This window comes from Dermacentor silvarum, chromosome 5 (genome assembly GCF_013339745.2).
Source record: "Dermacentor silvarum isolate Dsil-2018 chromosome 5, BIME_Dsil_1.4, whole genome shotgun sequence".
NCBI classification, from domain to species: Eukaryota; Metazoa; Arthropoda; class Arachnida; order Ixodida; family Ixodidae; genus Dermacentor; species Dermacentor silvarum.
In genome coordinates, this window is record NC_051158.1 from 19503209 (window position 1) to 19524352 (window position 21144).

The 21144-nt window shown below is 46.1% G+C and overlaps 1 protein-coding gene across 2 annotated transcripts; it reads left to right on the forward strand.

Annotated features, from left to right (window-relative positions):
• Positions 1-790: 790 nt before the first annotated feature.
• On the forward strand, positions 791-13632 carry LOC119452993 (RING finger protein 151). 2 transcript variants are annotated; one of them, XM_049667469.1, is made up of 5 exons: positions 791-945; positions 1168-1246; positions 2782-3032; positions 3873-4131; positions 11037-13632. In XM_049667469.1, the coding sequence occupies exons 2-5, from the start codon at positions 1213-1215 to the stop codon at positions 11420-11422; spliced, it is 930 nt and encodes a 309-aa protein (XP_049523426.1). In that variant the 5' UTR covers positions 791-945; positions 1168-1212; the 3' UTR covers positions 11423-13632. The 2 variants fall into 2 exon arrangements, with proteins under 2 accessions (XP_049523426.1, XP_049523427.1); XM_049667470.1 differs by having other exon boundaries at positions 2797-3032.
• Positions 13633-21144: the final 7512 nt, after the last annotated feature.

The window sequence follows — 21144 nt, forward strand, 5'->3', positions numbered from 1 at the left end:
AGCGGCCAGTCGCGCGGCAATTCTGCGTGTATTCGCGGGCTTCTTTCACACTCTCTCTTTCTCTCGGTTTTTCTTTCTCTCTTTATTTCTTTCTTTCTATCTCTCCTTCTTCTTCTCTTTTTCGTCCTTTTCGTCCCTGGTATGTGCCAATGAGCTTGGACCCTTTCTGCACTATCGCCAGGATCGGACCACTTTTCAGCGTGACACCGCTAACACCGCCACCTCCACCACCACCACCGCCGAAACTTGTGAGCCTATAAAGCTTCGCTTAAAAGGATGAAAATCTAGTGCTTAATGAGTCTTTGCACACTCTTACTGAGCCTTCATGACATTTCCAGCGCCTGTAGAAAAACTAAACACTTCAGTAGAGAAAAGGAACAGCAGGTCAGGAAGGAATTTCTCCCCGGAAGTTTCCTTTTTCTGCAAGCGCTGCAAATGTCACGAATGTCCAACTTCCAACTAGCCCAGCTTTCAACGCGCGCGAAGAGCAGTGCCAGCTGAGAGCGATAGTCGTTTAGTCGTTTCAGCTTACTTGTTGAAAGCTATAGCGAGCATATTTAAATTCCTGTGCTTGCATTTTTCCAACCATCTAATTGTGTATAGAAAGATTTATTACGTGTCCAATTCCAAACGCCGCACGGAGGGCATTCAAAGATCCCTCCAAGCAAAGAAAGAAGCTTCTGTCAGATGGCAGCACTTAACTTACTCTTCTGATGAGGCATTTCTAGTTGCATATCTAGCTGTTTCGCTCTTTCTTTCTCTTTCTTTTTTCTCTCTCTCCATAGAGTGAGAAGCTCTATGGATTGCTTTTTCTCTTTCTCTCTCTCATCCACTCTCACTGAGTTTTCAAAAGAAGCAAGCCAGCAGACAGGTGGAGGGAAGCGAAGGTTAGCGTACCTTCGTGCTGCCATCGCATCAGTTTGCCGGGTAACCTCACAGCTGCAGGTGAGTTGCGCTCCGTTCTACCATCGTGGCGGCACCACTCCATTTTCTGAAAGTAATTTACGGGACGCTGTTGGGCAAGCTGAAAGCGCCATAAGCTGCTTCACAGCGGTTATGGCTTCGTGGTGTCAGCTGCTGTAGTGTTGCGTGGTCGGGTCTCGTGCGCTCGCACCCGATTACTTGGTCTTTGCCCTCCCTGTTCGACGAACTTTCGCTTCCACCCAGGCGCCTTCGTTCGGCGGGCTTTTCCGGGCCTCCTGACTTCGAAGAATGGCTCGCCGCAGGTCGTCGTCCTCTGCGTCATGTAAGCGATCCTCGTCTTTCGAGCTGTATACAACAAAGACTGCCTTGATATTGGGCGATAACTGGGCTAGTTTACAAACGTTCATGAACAATCGCGCAACGCTGAAACGACAGTGAATAGAAGCGCAGAATACATTATGGCATCGTGCTCGCGGCCAGGAAAACCTCGTGAGCGGCATATTTCTACCCGGTAACGCTCGTTTGTGGTGACCGTAAGCGGTTGCGGTGACGCGCTTAACGCAAATTTATTCACACTGTTTTGGGCTGATGCTTTTATCACGCTTTGCCGATACTGAAAGTGCCAGCAAGCTTGCATCGTTTCGGTGACATTACGTCTTCTTGGCACGGAGCCCCTAGCGACCTCTCACATTTCATAAAAACAACCGAGTGAGTCAAGGAATCGCGCTAAATTTGTTGCGTGACTAGACGCCGGCCACCCGTGCTTTCGGTTCGTATGTCTTATCCTTTAATAAACGTTTGTGAGCAAATTTAACCGTGCTTACCTCGTGGCCTCCACGGGGTCAAAATGCAAGTTTCTATCGTGAACCATTGTATACTCAACCGAAATTCTAAATATTTCTCGCGAATTAATTAAACGCGGTAACGTGCTTTATAAATCGAGCCTTCCAGCCAATTATGAAGAATAAAAGTTCAGTTGTGTAAACACCTGAAAACCCTCAGTCATCTGCATCACTGGCGATATATTTCGATAATTCACGCGAACTGTTAAAAAGAAAAATCGGCTGAGTTAACGCTAGAAAGTTGCATTCTATACATCCCTTGGAAGCAGTGAGGTAAGCAATTTTAAGTTTGCTCACAAACGTTTGCAGTTTCTGCGTAAAAGGGAATGTTTGATGCACCTTGAAACATAATTCCTAAGCCGTTTTGTCAGTGTTCAGCTGTATAAGAAGAAATTGATCGCAGCCTTGCAGGAGTAACTGTCATGGAGGCAAAGCGAAATACAGACCAAGCCAGCAAGCCTTTGCTAGAAGAAGAACAGCCAATTTGCCTTGATGCTGTAGCATGTGCTTCCAAGTTTGACATACCCAACATCCTGTTCAATGACAGCATTAGGCATTTAATAATAATAGTAGTAGAGTTCACTACAGCTCAGTTCAGTTCTGGTAGGTAAGTATAGAACAACCAGGCATATCTTATTCGAGTTTCATTGCATGTGTCAGTCTGCATATCAGATGCAGAAGTATGGTTTTTAGAGAAGCCAATTTCAAGACCCTGTTAAGAACTTGCCATGCTAAGGACAAGATGACACATAAAGCGCAAACTACCAACAGAGGTTTATTTTTCCAAAGCACAACTTCTGGCTTAACTTCTGCTACTTTGTTTTTCTGTGTACTGTGTTGTGAGTATGTATTTATTTTGACTTCATACGCAATAAGCTCTAGTCTCTATGGTATTACGATGCACCGAATACACAGAAAGGATACGTGGCCGCAGCCGATCGAGGTTTTTCGTGTAGATATGTATGGAAAGGGGGCTAATGTGTCCCATGTTTTGCTTCTGGCTAATGTCCACTAGCCATGCACTGCACAGTCCCAGAGCTGACACTAGAAGACTATGACCCCAGGCCTGATGAGGAGCTGATCTGCGTCATCTGCCATTCGGTGCTGAGTGAGCCCGTCGAGTGCCACTGCCGCCACGTCTTCTGCCGCCGCTGCATCTCCGAGTGGGTCCGCAAAAACAACAGCTGCCCCGTGTGCCGCAAGCGAGCCATCTCGGCCTTTATGCCTGCCCTGCCTCTGATACAAAACATGGTCAACCGTCTGAAGGTTAGCTAAACCTTGTTCCTGAAGACAGTCCTCGTGTAGGATTTTCCTGTGGGATTTCTTTTGTGAGATGCCGCCTTTTAGAAAATGTCTCGAACGATGAGCAGATGTTTGCTCTGTGACAGTATGCAATGTATTATGGTTGGAAATTACCTGCCGTGGTTGCTTAGTGCCTTTGGTGTTGTGATGCTAAGCACGAAGTCGTGGATTCAAATCCCGGCGGCATTTCAATTGGGGCGAAGGTGAAATGCAAAAATACCTGTGTACCTTGCATTGGGTGCACTTTATAAAGAACCCCACGTGGTTGAAATTAATCTGGAGTCCCCTACTACAGCCTGCCTCATAATCAGGTCTTGGTTCTGGCATGTAAAACTCTAGAATTTACGGGTTGTATAGAGCAGAGGGAACGACCAGAAAAAGGACAAGATCACACATAAAGCGCAAACTACCAACAGAGGTTTATTTTTCCAAAGCACAATTTTATACGCTCGCACAAAGCCACCATACATGTGCAAATGATTACCTCCTAAGAAAAAGTTTTTATCGGAAAGGTTAACAGATGGGGTGCTTATGCACTGTGAGTAAGCTTCACATGGCAGGTGTGAAGCTTAAAGTGTAGCCACCTGAATTTTTAATTTACTTATTTGCATCCAGTGATTTGTTATATGTGCGTTCATCATGTAAACTAAATTTAGTTTTTGATTTGTTGCTACTGGCCAGAGCTAATTCAGAAATGTTGTGATAACATGTAATAGCTGACAACTGCCTGTAAATTGACAGCAATGAGGGTTCATGTTCTTGCTGTTCCTCCCCCCCCTTTTCTCTTGTTGACGTACATCACAGGTGAAGTGCCGAAATTCTGGCTGCAATGCCCGTGTTCCTGCAGAAAGTTTTGCGAATCATGTGAGTTCCTGTGAGTTTCACGAAGTGAGCTGTCCGCACGAGGCATGCGAGCACCGGTGCCCGCGTCGTGCGCTGGAGTCTCATGTGAAGCAGTGCCCACTTCGCGAAGTCACGTGCGAACAAGGCTGTGGACTTGTGCTCACACGTGACCGTCTCAAGACCCACAGCTGCGTGGATGAACTCAAGCGTAAGCTAGATGGTAAGTAACCTTTGAGCTGTCTGGGCTTGCCCTTCTTGTGTGTCTGTGCACCAGACTAATCTAAAACTGCTGCCATGGCAACTCTGACTTTCCTCTTTTAGTGGAATAGTAACCTTGTTGATAGATCAGAAGTGCCACAGTCTTCTTCTGTTTGCAGCACTCCATACGGCACTTAAATGTCACTGTAGCTAACAGATTAGCATAGCTGGGCTGTCAACTGTAGGGAAACCAGCACTAGCCAGGAGGTGCTATGGCAGCTGAATGTGCAGCTAAAGTATGTGAACACTGCCCAGTAGGGACGCCACGAAAATAATGCTCTGAACGATAACAGGTGCGCTTGTATCAAACTTGTTAGTGCCCGACATGGCCAGGCGCTTTCTGAGAAGCACATGCACTCCTACGTTTTAGCACCCCAGTGCCCACTCAGGTCAGATGTTGGACACATGTGCCATAAGATGAGTGGTGAATTTGCTGAAGCAAAATTATAGCATATACTACTAAAATATTGTTACGAGAACGGGCAAAAGGGGTTTATTGAGGCATGCAACAGCAGGAACAGTAGCAATGGCCGCTGCACCGTTCTCCTCTTCCTTTCTCTTTTTGATCCCTACGTCCCTTTTACGTGCTTGGACGCAACATACTTCTCCTCGCAGACACTGGGCGAGTCAAGTGGCTTGTCGTGGTGTGCATGATTTCAACCTGGCGACATGCGCAACTTGCGTCATAGCAAAGCGTCTACTAGTGTTCGTGAGGTCCACAAGAGTATAGTTCACTGATCTTGTCGATGACAACATACAACTACGATGACAACATCGTAGTTTGCCAGCAGCTTTTGGCACAAACCGCGCTTTCTTGTGGGAGTCCAAAGCCAAACAAGATCACCAGGGTGATGTGTAACAGGCCGATGTCGTGGGTCGTAGCGTGTTTTCGAAATTTCTTGCGATGCCAAAGTCTGCAGACGCGCAAGTCACCAAGCCTCTTCAGCGAGGCATAGCATATCGGTGACCATAGGATTGTCGGGGTGGTAAAAAGGGAGGACAGTGTCGAGCGTATACCAGGGCGGGTGAGCATATAGAAGGAAGAAGGGGCTGTAGCCGGTTGTCTCATGTTTGGCGGTGTTGTATGCGTTAGTAATAAACGGTAGAACTTCGTCCCAATTCTTATGATCGGACGCAACATACATGGAAAGCATATTGGTGATCGTTCGATTAGTGCGCTCGATGAGGCCATTCATTTGTGGATGATATGGCGTCGAGTAGCTGAGGTGCGAGTTACATAAATGTAGAAGCTTTTCCACAATATTCGCTGTGAATTGACCTCCCCGGTCGCTTATAATAACACAGGGCGGTCCATGTCGCAGAACAATAATGTGAAGTAAGAAGAGCAAACACTTCGGTGGCAGTGGCTGATGGTATAGCTGCAGTCTCGCAGTTGTGCGTGAAATAGTCGGCGCAGAGAATTATCCAGCGGTTCCCCTTGGATGACTGAGGAAAAGGGCCTAACAGATCAATACCAACTTGCTGAAAGGGCAAGCTGGGAGGCCGGACAGGTTGAAGGAGACCAGATGGGGCATTACTTTTCGACGTTGGCATTGCATGCAGCTGGCGACATACAACTCAACCGAATGTCGCATCCTGGGCCAGTAAAAGCATTCTTGAATGCGATAAAGCATGCGCACAGTGCCTAAGTGACCAGAGGTAGGGTCATTGTGCATAGCGTGAAGGATTGCCGGCCGGAGATGCTCCAGCACCACTAGAAGGAAGCATGCACCCGTGCTTGAGTAGTTCCTTTTATACAGGAGCCCGTCACGTGTACAGTAGCTGCTTGTTGCAATAGAACGGGCTGAAGTCAAGAGTGGCTCCAACTTGGTGTCTTTCCATTGTTCTGCTTTGAACATATCAATATCTGGAAAAGCAGGTGTCACAGAGGCAACGAGATGATCAAAATCTTCGGCATCAGTCCATCGTGGTAAGCGGCATACGGGAAAGACAGTCTGCATAAGCATGTTTTTGGCCAGTCTTGTTGGAAACAGTGAAGTTATATTCCTGCGACCTCAGAGCAGAGCGCGCAAGGCGACCGCAAGGGCCACGAAGGTTCACGAGCCAGCACAGGAATGGTGGTCTGTGATGACTAGGAATGGGCTATGAATGGGAATAGGTAGAAGTAAGAGCTTCATGAGCAGCTTGCACAAGCAATCACTTGCTGACAGTCGGAATAGCGTTGGACCAAGACGACACCCAGACCAATGCCACTAGCGTCTGTGTGGATTTCTGTCGGCGCAGTAGGATTGAAGTGGCAAAGGATAGGTCGGGGGTCAGCAGAAACTTCAACTGATGAAATGCAGAATCGCACTCGGGTGTCCACTCAGACCGTGCGTCTTTATGTAGCAGATTTGTCAGAGGATAGACGACGCCAGCAAAACCAGGAATAAATTGGCGAAAGTAAGAGCAAGGACACAGAAAACTATGAAGTTGCTTCACTGACTGCAGTGCACTGAATGCCTCAACAGCTGCCGTCTTGAGGGGATCATGCCGGATACCGTCTTTGTGAACAAGATGACCCAGCACAAGGGTTTGACGGTCACCAAAGTTACATTTCTTGGAGTTCAGAACCAGGCCATCGTTTTTGATGCAGTCTAGGACAATATCCAGGCACATATTGTGCTCTTTGAATGTGCGCCCGAATATAACAATGTTGTCAAGATAACACGTACAGATGTTCCACTTTAACCCACGCAGAATGGTGTCCGTGAACCTTTAAAAGGTTGCTGGAGTGTTGCACAACTCAAGTGGCATCACATTGAATTCGAATAATCCATCTGGGGTTATGAAGGCTGTTTTCTCCTTGTCTGCCGGGTGCATCGGGATTTGCCAATATCCTGAGCATAGGTCCACTGTAGAAAAATAAGAGGCTGAATGAAGGCAATCAATTGTATCATCAATCCGGAGCAGCAGATAGACATTCTTCTTAGTCACCGCGTTTAATCTTCGATAATTGACGCAAAATCTCCAGTTACCATCTTTCCTTCTGATGAGTATGACTGGAGCTGCCCAAGGACTCGAGGACTCTTGTATTATTCTGTTTTTCATCATATTGCTAACTTGTTCCCCGATTAATTTGCACTCGTTAGGTGTGACGCGATAAGGCTTTTGTCCGATCGGCCGCACAGATCTCGTATCGATAGTATTAGAGATGGGCAAATCGGCTCACTTCAGTGAGCGGCTCGGAACGGCTCAGCTCACTGAAATGACGGTTCATTTGAACGGCTCACCGGTTCACTTATAGGTGTAACCTGTGTTATGCATATTCTATAGTTATTTGGCTTTGAAAAACGATGTATGCATAATTGAATAACCGTGTTATTGGTATTTTTGCTATGTTTAGAGAATATTTTTACATAATTAAAAGCGTGAATTTTTAGTTGTAATGAAACTTTCTTTTCTGATATTGGGGATAAAATACTTGTGATCCGCGCTTCAAGAGGCAGAATGCGACATACTTTTCTCAGAAAAAAAAAAGTAACTTCATCGTCATTACAGAAGCTTGTCTGTTTTTGTGGTACTTTAAAATCAACTTTCGTCAAAATAAGAACACAAAATTAGGGTAGATATCTTTCAACTTTATTCATTTATTCACATACACACGCTCACTATAATATGAGTGAGCTGTAATGCCATGCAAAATGAATGTAGAAATCATTTCTTGAAGTACAATACAAAAGCATACGAAAGATTCACGAAACTGCTGCACGTACCTTTCGTTTTTTAATTTTTTTTTTCTCTTGAGCGCATGCGTGATACTGTCGATCATGCTATCATGTGCCAGGACAAAAAAAAAAAGAGATGAGGTTCTCTTACAACACAACAGATCATTGGCCTCATTTTAGTGACGTGCTAATGATACACGCTCAGAAAATGCACTGAACTGGATGCCATGAGTGACATTTTTACGACTACACTAATTGCCAAAAATGAAGATCAGGACGTAAGCTGTGCGTTCACCTGCTGTCTTTAAAGACACGGAAGACCATCTTCGAAGTGTTCTTGCACCAGCGCACGATGTGCGATCGGTGAGAGTCGTGAGACATTGTTCGAGCAGCAGGCAACGAGCGGTACAATTAAGGTTTCTTTACTTCTTCCTTTGGTGGCATCGGGTGCCACACCATAGGATGCACAAAAAACCAAAGGGAATATGTGCACACCACACACTGTGAGTGAGTACCGAGTAGCGCGAGTCTGCCCACACCGGCCACCACTCATCGGTCAGAAAACGAAACTTTGAAACCCAGCAGGAGAGCCGGCTCTGACGGAACGGTTCGGCACGACTCACTGAACGAGAGAGAGCCGGCTTCCTCTCTCCGAAAGAACCGCTGCTCACTAATTGAACCATGGCGCCCTCGCTCTTTTAAAGGAGCGGCTCAAAAGATCCGGCTCGCTCCTGAGCGCTCTCTAGGAACGGTTCGTCACGGCTCACTGAACGAGAGAGAACCGGCTTCCTCTCTCCGAAAGAACCGCCGCTCACGTGAACCACGACTCATTCGTTCTTAAAAAAGAGCGGCTCAAAACACAGCCGAAGGCGACTCTTGCTGGGAAGGGCGGAAGGGCAGTTGCTTTCTCGTACCGCTAATAGATGGCGCGGAAGTCGCACTCAGCAGAAGACCCGGCTCTGACGGAACGCTTCGGCACGGCTAGAGTGATCTGGCACGGCTCACTGAACGAGAGAGAACTGGCTCCCTTTCTCCAAAACAACTGCCGCTCACTTTTACTGAACCACGGCTCACTCGCTCTTTAAAAAGAGCCGCTCACAAGATTCGGCTCGCTCCTGAGCGACCCATCTCTAAATAGTATGGTGTGTTCGGGACTCGGGAATCGTGAACGCTTTGTCCGGCTGCACAAAGGCAAACACAGACCGATGCTTAGAAAGCGCATCCACCAAGGTATGGCGCTCCCTTGTGCTGACTTGTTTATCATAGAAGCTTGTTGTCTGAGACGTGGCGAAGGTCAGCAGGTTCACACGGCGGATCTGTTAGTACTAATAAGGGCGAAGACGTGTATTCTGTAAAGTAGGCGAGTTTCAAGACTTCTGGAAGCATGACGGGTTCTGCTGAGCAGTTAGCCGTCCACAAGCCAGCACGCCCGTTTCCAATGGATACCACACAATGAGGGACAAAAACGTTCTTCACACAATTTAGATGCATTGGCTATACAGAGGCATCGAAACTGTCTGGAAGTTCACCGCGGCATGCAACCGGAACGCACACAGACGTGGATACAGGCACAACAGCATATGCAGAGACACAAAGTTCACCTTGATTGCAAGTCTCCTCTAAAAGCCCGGACGAAACATGGCCATCGACAAAAACTTCCCCCGTGCGGCAATCGACAGTCGCATCACACTGTCGCCAAAAAGTCAATGCCCAAAATCAATTCGTCCATCGGGGGAATAACCACATATTCCGTCGCGAAAACTCAACCAGCCAAGGATACTTCAGCAGTGCACACACAAACAGGGCGCAACGACCCATCGCTCACTCCACAAAACGTTGCAGCCTAGTCCCACCGAAATACAACTTTGCGCCCTAACAGACATTTAAAAGCAAGACTGATTACAGATACAGTTGCTCTGGTGTCCACTGCATTACCGTTGCAGTAACACCATCAACAGGTACATGCACTTTGTTCTTAATCTCCTCAATAAACCCCTTTACACTGCACCTCCACCAAGGTGTTACAAGCACAGGGAAAAGGGGTTTATTGAGGCGTGACAAAGCAGGAACAGCCGGCTGTGAGCATCAGGAATGGCCGCTGCACAGTCGTCGTTCTCCTCTTCCATTCTCTTTTTCATCCCCACGTCCATTTTACGCGCTTGGACACAACAATATGTTTCTTCTGCCCACTGGCCGCTGTGTGCTGCGGCGCTGCTGTTGGCATGCAAAGTGCACTGCTTACCCATAGCTGCCCAACTTCACAATTATTCCCTGTACTACATTAGCATTCTCGTCAAAACAGATTAACTATGCTCATCACACAGTTAGCATCATGAAATGTCATATGGCACATGAAGAGAAAACATGCACACACAAGTGCTGTACTGTGTCAGTTGTAGCACTAGTAGCAAGAGTCTTTATCAACTTGCCCAGCGTTTTGCCCCAAGTTCATTGCACTACCTGTACTGTCTCTGCAAAGGACCAGTCAAGCTTGTCCCCAATCGTTCCTCTCTCTTGGCATTACCACTGCTGACAACTGCACCCATGATCTCAACTTCTGTCTCTACTAGGCATAAACGAGCACAGAGTGGCATTTGTTTGTTCTAATTGTTGTAATCACTTGAGACAGCCTACAAAAAAATTTTCAACTTAACAGAGAGTTGTAGCTTGTTCACTTTTTACGGAAATATCGGGTTACGGTAAACATGGATGGCAGTAACGACGTTGGTAGTGACATCGTATGACACTGTCCAACGACATATGAAAAGTTTGTTACATGGGTGTTCTCGTCGAAGCAGTATAATAGAAAAGGTGCTGCACTTTGTCCATTTCATTGCTCTCGATGCTTCTCACAAGCAGATACCTAGCATATTGTCAGTTACTGCAATAAGTGTGTGTATCCTTTGGTTTAACTACATCGCAAGATGGCGCCACTAACCAGGATGCTCATGCTTATGCCCTTCGTAACCCAGCATTCCATGAATAGTAATTACACATAAGGACAAGCTAAAGCTCTAATGCTTCTGTCAACTGTTCTTAAAAAGCATGAAATTTTGAAAAAAAGAAATTACTTTATAAATCAAAACTATTTAACAACTCTATTTGATAAGCATTCTATAGGGTAGTTATAAGGGTTAAAAGGAATGCACTGTGGTCGCTCTGTGCATGGAGCTCATGGTCTGTGTCTGCACATTTTCAGATGCCACATCTGAGCGCGACGATTGGAAACGGAGGGCTGAGGACACAACACAAGCCCTGAACAGGCTTCGTGACACATTGCGCCGATTGGGGGACAGTGTGGAGGGCCTGCAGAACAGTCTCGGTGATCTTGGAACTCGGCTTCGGTGTGCCGAGACTATGGCAGCATCGGGCCAGCGTGGTCACCGGCCAACATCGACACTGCGGACAGGCCGCATCACACATGATGGCTTTGTGAGCAGCAGCAGCTTATATCCGGGCGTTCTCTTTGGTACACGGACAGCTCAACTCCTGGAAGAGATTGAAAGCGATTCAGACCGCAGCTGGAGTCCGCACTCGGATGGTTCGCACGAGTCTCTTGAGATCTTCGTTGATTTTAACAACTGAACAGTGCATTCTTAGCAGCTTAGCTTAGAAGCTGCTTACACTTTGTGCTTATGAGTTTTAGAAATTTTAGTTTTTTTAAGCTTCCGCAATAGTCCTTGTCAGTTTTTCTTGCTGATTTGTAGTCACCACGTTGTCCCCCCCCCCCCCCCTTTTTTTTTGTTCTGTGTTGTTTTTCTGTTATCAACAACCATAATTGCATTTTCACAGGGTACTCAGAATCAACAAGTCATATAAGCACTTGCTTGCAATGTAGCATGCAGTCTCATATAAGTTAGGTAAAAGGCCTTGTGTATTGATGTATATTCGTCATTAGTCAAGGAAAGTAGTGCCACTTGCCTTTGTTGAAGGTTTCAGCAACAGTTCTTTCGTACTGAGGGTTTCTGTTCTTGTTCGACACCCTGACCATACAGCTGCGAAAAGAGATTAAAAGAAATTCTGGCCACATCTGGGGTTCGGACTTTGGCAGTTTTCGCAAATTACAAAAATGTAGAACTCTTCATTCGTTTTAGCAGAAGAGGTGGAAAACATGGTAGTTGCAAATGTATTCTTCTTAAGGCCTATAAAGAAAGCTGTTGGAGTGGTGCTACAGTTATATGATTATTACTGAAAAAGCTGCACACAGACATCCGACAGCTCTACATTTGCACATTTCATCATTTTTTTAGTGCATAAATAGTTTCTTTGCCATGAAATTTGTAACTGATAGATTTTGTTATACTTTGCTGTGTAGAGCTCGAGGTTGGTGGCTTTCAGCCAAAAATGCTACGAGACCAGTCGTGAATACCGGAGAAAGTGGTGGCAGGCCATGGGAGAGCATTACACTCGAAGGACAGTTGGTGCAACTAAATGTGCACATAATATGTTGTCCTGCTTTACTAATGTGCTCAAATCATCATTCAAACAGCGCCATGACACTCATCTATGAACAGCACAGGGCTATTTGTGAGAAAAACCTTTGTGAAATCTGGATACGTGTTCTTGCACACAGGATTTGAGAAGTATTGCTTTAGCCTACAAAAGGGCAGCTATAGTTAAGCGAAGCATTTCTGTGGAAGCAGAGACCTTTCAATTCAGAGCAAAAATCTCTTTTGTGTTTGTTAAATCTCAGTATTGTGCATCAGGAAAATACTCTTCACTTGATTGTTGTGACACTCCTGTCATGACAGGTTAGAGTTGTAATATCAGAAAGCTGGATTGTTGTTCACTCTGGGTGCTCTTTAGTCGACAATAACTTTAACTTCAAGAACATGTGTAGATTAATGCAGTGCTGGATGTCACCAGTTTCAGGGAAGGGGTATGGAGGACATTTCAACTGGTTGAGTGTCGCACGTGGTACTAGTTGCTTTCCTTGCATACTGCTCAAGATGTTCCCAAGGAAGATTTTCTTATTGTAGCCAGTGTAAAACACTGCGAACTCTTTGGCATTTATGCATCCAAGTACAAAATTTATTGAGGCATTGTTGATTTCGATAACTGAGAGAATAGTGGTTGAGCTTACACTTCTGAAACGTGGAGCTTACTATGCATATTTGACGAGATTATGCACGGACCACAAATGAAGGGAGGAGCATTACAGCATGTGTTTGTTGTATGACAAGGATTGTTTTGCTTTGTGTTGGTGGTGCAATCATTGTACGGGTGCAAGGCTGGCATGGTTGAGGTCTTGAGCTCTGTCAATTTTTCTATGACATGAAATGATGACCCAATGCTGGAACATGTTTTTCTACCGTACACCTCCATAGGAACCTGGAATATTTAGCTCCAAGCTTTCCTGATTAAACCTTTGTGGTTTTGCGTGTTGCAGTCTGCTCTGGGTGGCGCTTCTAGCTGTAGTGTTAAGAAACTGGCAGCCGTTCCTTCTGTGCAAGCTTGAGTAATGCAGGTTGCTTTCAGACTTGTGATAATGGTTTCCCACCTGTTTTAAGCATTTCCGTGCATTTGTGATATATTTTTTCAATCCATTATTTTACATTGATTTTCTTTTACATGTGCTTCCTTTTTTTTTGCTGTTTGTGGCAGTGACGTGGCTGAAAGAATGAAAGAGCAAAAAAAAATTGGCACTGTTAATCAGGTACTTTATCTTGTTGTGGAACAAATCTGAGCATCAGAATGCGCCCAGCACACAATTGTGCTCAGTGGATTGTTGTATAGTGCTTCAAATTTTTTCTTGTATCTTGTTGTGGAATAAAGCTGAATATCAGAATGTGTCCGGCACAGAGTTGTACTCGGTGAGGTGAATTGTCGTATAGCACTTCAAATTATTTCTTGACAAGGTACTGTACAACTGAACTGCGACATGTTGATGTGTACTAATGCGTTTGACTAGTGTTAGTAGTTTATTTTAGTACCGGTTGTATTTTAAGCACTGATGAGCTGTACTTATTATACAACCTGTTGCTTTATAAGATTGTTCATGCCTTACCTCTTTCACGCCAACTTGGGACACTGGGTAGTCCATGGTCTAATGGGTAGTGCATCGCACTGCTGTGCCGAAGGAGACTGGGTTGAAACCAACTCAAAGTTGCCAGGACTGCGCCAGCCTCATCAACCTCTGATGGCGATAGTCAAGAGGGGAGGAGAATGTGCTTTAATAAATACATTTCAACAACAATGAACAATCGTCGAACCAACTCGGGTCATTTTGTATGTGCTTCTCATCAACAAAGCACTTTCATGTCAACTTGAGTAACTGGGTGTGTGCCACCAGGTGAATAGTAGCAGCTTGAACACATAGATCTGTCTAGACGGATGTAATGTCTGATAAATATTGGATTCATAGGCAATTCCTTTGGATGGTCATAAATGTTTTCCATAAAAGGCAGTATTTCCTTCTGAAGCATTTATAATCTGTTGAAGCTTTTGTCGCTAGTAGTACCCCACACCAGCATCACACTGGACAAGTGGGAGTAGAACAGCGCATAGTAGTATATTTTCTTTTTCAGCCATAATGGAATGAGAGGACAATTCAAAGTAGCAGCCAACAACATTAATTTCGCTGTGAGCATGTCTGCATGTTTGTGCCATGACATGCTTGTGGAACCGGACACCACGGAACTTTTGTGTGTCAGTGTGTAACAGTCCTTGATTGTTAAAACTTGAAGTGATGTCTGTTACATTGTTTATTGGTTGGCCTAAATATAGTACGCACTTGCTTTTAGCAACATTAAGTGTCGGTTTATTCTGTTGTAACCAAATGTCATGGTTGAAGAAAAAATTGTTTACCACAGACTCAAGTTGGACAAGTGATTTACCTGTAAGAATTTAATATATATTAGAGTTATCAGCGTAGATAATTCATTTAGGGGAAGTTGGTTGTAGCAACAATCATTTTTATAAATTATGAATATTATAGATCCTAGGATAGAGTCTTGTGTCACACCATATTTAATGACGGCAGATGCTGAAACTTTATCAAAAATCTGGACGAGCTGTGCCGAATCTGGATGAAATATTTTTGTATCACATAAGCACCTAGGTGCTGCTGATAACGTCACAAGAATCATTGAAAAAGATTGTTGGTTGATATTTTGGCCTACCCATGTGACTGCAAAATAAAGGAAAAGGGCCTTCTCTATAGAGTGACTCAATGTAACAAAGCTTTGCAACTAAACACCTCACAGAAACTTGAGACCTTAACCAGACAGCCAAGCTAGGCATTGTGCACTATGCACTACAAGACAAGGCATCATTGCAAAATCGACAGCAATGCTGAGTTCCCTGTGCAGCCCAGCCATTCGAGCAAAACAATGTACACAGCAGCAGTGATTCAAGCTCACTTTGCCCAGCAGCCTGTCAATGCATGCACAACGCTGTAGATGGACCATGAAGGTGAAGGTCTGTGGGTGTAGGTGACCTCTGGGAGGCTCAATGTTGGAATAGGCTGTGCACAGAGGACTTTGTACTTCCATATGGTGGAGGTTCTGACAGCACTTGCGCAGCTTCTCGAGGCTGGACGGGTATTTAGGACCAGGGACCCGGCCAAAGTAGTCTGGCTTTACGGTGTAGAGGTCATCACGTGCGAGAGAGCCTCTCTGAATGCTTCGAGGACACGAAGGGAAAACACTAGCTCGGGATACACTTGCATGTACCTAATCTTTTGGAGCCCTCAATGCATCTACTTGGCAGAAAAACATTTGTTAAGAAAAATTCCAACTACAAATTGAACTTCTCTTTCCATATGCAGGTGGGAACAGCACTAAAGACACTGACACAGGTGAAAGCACAAGGAAAACGACACGTTGCACTAACAACTGATTTATTACTGTGATGGAAAAACATTTGAATGCTCTAGAATGCATCGTCAAAGGCATAAAAAACAAATAAAGGCAGGAGTTAGTCACCCTTACACAATGGTGCATGCACACTAGAAAGGCTTCCAGCCATAGGTCTGCTGATAAATATGCAATTACCTTGTCAGATAGTAAAATAGATGGTGCACCAACACATTTCTCATTCAATATTAATATTCTGTGGGCTTTGATTAATTTGCGGGTTATCTGGCTGCTGTTTTTTAAGGGGAAGCTTTTTGAAGTGAAGCTCTTTACAGCGAAGCTTTCACTGCCTCTTCCTTCGTCATTTCCACTGAGTATCCGAGTATCTCCAAGCGACGGCAGACAACATTACCTTGGTTCTGTCCAGCTACGTGACATTTGCATATTTTTAAATCTTGATCTATGATAGTTAAACCACCCAGTATATATCTTGTACATGCCGCAAAATTTGCACAAACTTCTGTGGCACACAGGGGGTTCTCTCTTCCGCAGCGTCTTTCGAGGTTTATTTGACCATGTGAGGTTCTTAGGACAGTTCGGAAATAAGGTGGGAATCCTTTTATCAAGCTCCGCGTAATATGCCGTCAATATCGTATCCTCTGAAAAATGGTTGGCACAGATATGGTCAGTAGGCATTAGAGTTCGGTCTGCCCTCAGATTTGCACGGCGCCACTACTCTAGACGACCACTGTTGGACGGCACTTTGAATAAAGGCACACGCTCCGCACAAGTCCGGTATCCAAAATTGCAGTTCGGAACGAAGCACTTTCTAGCCATTTCAAACGCCCCTCAGAAAGCCGCTGCCGCCTTTGTCGAGGGCCCGTGGCGACAATATCCAAGCATAAGCTCATGAAACGCACGCCAACAAAAATGTCACAGTTTCGCCCTAAGGGCGAAGCAATGAATGCGATAGCAACACAGCAATGTCATACGAAGTAAGGTGAGCGGCTTTGGTAGCAATATGAATTGTAGTAAACATGAGCTGATTAAGTAAGCAGGTGTGCTGCGGCGTAAGTAGACCGACTAGAAGAGAGACTCGATGACCACGAGAAGGCGCGTGTGAAACGGTGGTGTTGATGAGAAGCGCTTCCCGTGGGCAGCGCGTGCGAAGGGACACACCTGTAGGCTGTAGCGCTGCACTGCCAATCCGGGCAGCATTGCATGTGTAGCGTGCGTTGGAAAATGTGGCCCGACTATTACTAACTGAATGAACAAGCGTGGTGTGAGCACGCACCAACAAACACGAATAGATCGCACTGAATGGCTGCAGACAACGACTGTCAAAACGCTGGCAGCAAGCATACGCCGCAGCGGGCGAAGGTGCGTGCGGTCTATCGCTTCAACGGAAACTGAGCGGCGAATGCACGGCGCATAAAGGTCAGAGCCGTGTGGAGATAAGAGACTGTGCTGGCGAGCGACGACCGCGGTTGTTGGCAGAGTAGAAGTGCGCCCCCCCCCCCCCCCCCCCCGCTTCCTCCGGCGCTGGCTTCCTGCTTCCTTGCTTGCGCGTGGGAGATTGAGTGCGTTCGCTCTCCGTGATAGCGCGCGTCCCCGCACGCTTCCGATCGGGCATACGGCGCGCGGCGAAGATTTTATCTATAGGGAACCTCACGGCGACGACGACGGTGACGCCGACGGCAGAAATCCGGTTGAAGTGTCCATATAATTGCTATCGCAATAAAAGCGTGCCTTCAAAACAGCGCGGCCGCACATGCAAGCAGGAAGTCGAAGCAGCGGCAGCACGTGCCTTATTGCCGCCGAGGCTGGGAAGTTCGTCTTTATTCTATGACCGGGCTTTATGGATGGATGGATGGATGAGACTGAACCTATTAAATCGGGCGGTGGCATACGCCACCTAGCCATGACTGTTAACATAATTTGTACTTTGTGGTGGGTGAAATTTCACCCCTGCCTTGATTTTATCCACCAATCAGATAACCTCTGTTTGGTCATTTCTACCCACTTAAAGTCTATTTTGCCTTCACTGTCCTTAAACCCCAATGCTTTGAAAAAATCAGCCCCGTTGCTTTGCACTGTAGGGTTAAGCCCTTTACAGAAAAGTATGAGGTGTTCAGCCGTTTCCTCTTCTTCTCCACACGCACCACACAGCGTGTCTATACCTTGGTACTTGACTCGGTACATCTTAGTCCGCAATACTCCCGTCCTGGCTTTAAACAAAGAGCTTCCCCTAGAATTATCATACATATTTTCTTTCGCAATTTCTTGCTTGAAAGCTCTGTATGTTCCCAGTACTGATTTAGTCTGCATCCCTGTTTTCCACAGACCCCTCTCTGTTTCCTTAACCTTTTTCTTAACCGCTGTTTCCTGGTTTGCACCCCTCCCGCAGTCCAAATATTTGATTGACAATTTTCTGGTCAACTTACTCCATTTTGTATCAACATTCCTTATGTACAAATAGCTGAAAACTCTCCTTGCCCACCGCTTTTCTGCCATTTCTCTCAATCGCTCCTCAAATTCTATCTTGCTGCTGGCTTCCCTGCCCTCGAATGACGTCCATCCCATGTCACCCTGCTGTACCCCCTGATTTGGTGTATTTCCGTGTGCTCCTAGAGCAAGTCTACCTACCCCTCGCTGCTTAACTTCCAAACTTGCTCGAACCTCTGATCTCATACACAGGACCGCATTGCCGAAAGTCAAACTAGGGACCACCACCCATTTCCAAATAGCTCTCACCACTTCGTGCCTATTGTAATTCCACAGTGCCCTATTTTTCATCACAGCTGCATTTCTGCTACCTTTAACCGTTACATATTTTTCATGTTCCGTTAGGTACTCAGCCCCATTGTTTATCCACACTCCAAGATATTTGTACTTATCCACCACCTCCAGCGTAACCTCCTGTATCCTATGCTCGCTGCCCTGATTATCATTAAAAGTCATGACTGCCGATTTTTCTTTACTAAACTTCAAACCTAAGCTATCTCCCTCTTTACCACAGATGTCCATTAATCTCTGCAAGTCTTCCTTGCTGTCAGCCATAAGTACGATGTCATCCGCGTACATCAGTCCTGGTAATTACTGTTTAATCCATGGATTCTCCTTGCTTGAAAAAGGAAAGGTTGAAGCTAAGTCCGCTCCTCTCTAATTTTTTCTCTAATCCTTGTAAATACAGCATGAACAACCGAGGTGACAGAGGGCACCCCTGCCTAAGTCCCTGCTGTACCTCTATAGGCCCAGATACCTTGTTTTCCCATTTTATAAGCACCTTGTTACTTTTATAGATAACTTTTAAAAGATTACTTACTCCATCTTCCACATCTAGAGTGCCCAGTATGTCCCACAAATCCTTTTGGATTACACTGTCATAGGCTCCCTTGATATCTAATCCAGAAATGCGAGCCATAAGCGCCTGTGTGCCTTTTCTGCTATTTCGATACACTGCGGCAATGAGAACACATTATCTTCTAACCTTCTTTGTTTCCGGAACCCATTTTGTACTTCCCCCAGCACCTCCTCGCTCTCCACCCATGTCTGCAGTCTGTCCTTTATAATCTGCATCACCACCCTGTAAACCACTGACGTCACTGTTATGGGACGGTAGTTGTTTATGCCGGCTTTGTCCCCCTTTCCCTTATATATCATGCTCATCCTGCTCAGTCTTCACCCGTCGGGGGCTTTACCGTCCATTATCATTTTGCTCACTGCCTCTTTTAATGCTTTCTTAGATTTTGAGCCCAATGTTTTTATTAACCTAATTGGGATACCATCGGGACCTGTCGACGTGCTACTAGGAACCCTCTTCTCTGCCCTTTCCAACTCGCTTTGTGCAAGTGGAGCCACTGCACTAACTAGTCTATCGTCACCTGATTGAGCACATGCTATGTTTCGTTCTTTAAATTTTTCTGTCATCATTGTTCTTATATGTTCCTTTGCCTCATCTCCCTCTAGTTGAACACCTTCCCTGGCTCCTTCCCTTCAGCACATCGTTGACCAGCATGGATAACGACCAGATTTTCGTGCTCCATGTTGTCCCATACCACCTTCCGAGCTTTTGCCATTGCGTCAACCATGCACTTCCCTGACTGGGCCTCCACCCTCACCCGCCTGTCTGCCTTCACTTTTGTGAGGACGCCCTCCTCAACCCTCGCTACGTTGGAGTCCCCCACCACTAGGACCCTTCGTTCTACACGTTTGCCTCCCGCCTGCGATTGCCGTCCTCCAGCTCGCTCTAGCTGGTTCTCCACCCGCCGTGCGCCGCTGACACGCGACGACGGGCTCCCGGCCGTTCGTCCCTTCCCACCCGAAGCCTGCCGCGCTACCTCGCTGTAGCGTTGTGGCACCGCCGTGTTGCCGCCGGCTCTCGCTTGCTGTTCTACGGCCCCTAGGCGTCCCTCCCTGCTCTCATAGCATGCCTCTGCCGGAGCACGGCCGCTCGTGCGTTTCATCGAGCGGCCGTGGCCGGAGCATGCCTCTGCCATGGGACCGCATTCCGCAACGCCCTCTACGACGGCACCGACCGAGCTGTAACCGAGCCGAACATAATCTGGACGCGAGCGGACGGCGCTTTCGTGCGCGTTGTGGAGAGAGTGTCAGCACCTCTCTTGCTTATTCTTACACCGTGCTTCATCATTCGAGCTTGCTTCCGCTCACCCTTGCCACTCGCTCAGCGGTATCACAAGTCGGATCGCGCTCGGTCATCTGCTTCGGTTGTCGTGCCAAGAAGGAAGATGGGAAAGATAAGACAGATAAGCTTGATCAGGCGTGCAAGGAACGGAAGACGCAGAAAACCAGGTCAACCAAGCATTAGACGAAGATGGCTAAATCGGGGCATCACGTCTTGTGCGGCTCTGTGGTGTTTTAACACCGGAATTCCCAGTTCTGCGAAGTTTTTCAGGTTTCCTAATGACAACAGGTAAGCACAAGTATTTCGCTCTATTTTCTGAGCAGGTATTCATTTTGCAAGAGTGAACCAGTTCTGTGCAAGCCTGAGTGGACTGTCATAAGAGCAGTGTCGCTCGACTCATTCGTCATGAAGTCGTAGCCCATCTGGCTCCCGTGAAATACTCGTAACGAAGGGCTTGAGTGCGCGTTTGTTATTTTGTTCACTCTTTGCCGATATGTACAGCCAAGGCCAAAGTAAAAAAAAAAAAAAAGAAAAAAAGACGGCCGTGATGTTTTATCAAATTTTAAAAGAAATGACGGTAAACCGATGCACACATTAATTCCTTGTGGCGTTTGATGCACCACTACTTTACTTCAAATACTGTCAGTGAAATACATGTATTGTACTCAGCCTTCTACAAGACACAAAATATGTGCACCGTCATAAAAGCCGTAATAGAGTCAAGCTACATGTGACCAGCTCGTGATGGTTAATAATTTTCGCATTAGTTTGGATGTTCTGGAATCTATGTTTGCTGATTATGTACACATTTCAGTTGTGAATGAAACTTGATTCTGCAGATTGACACTTTCGCACTGCGTGTGTGG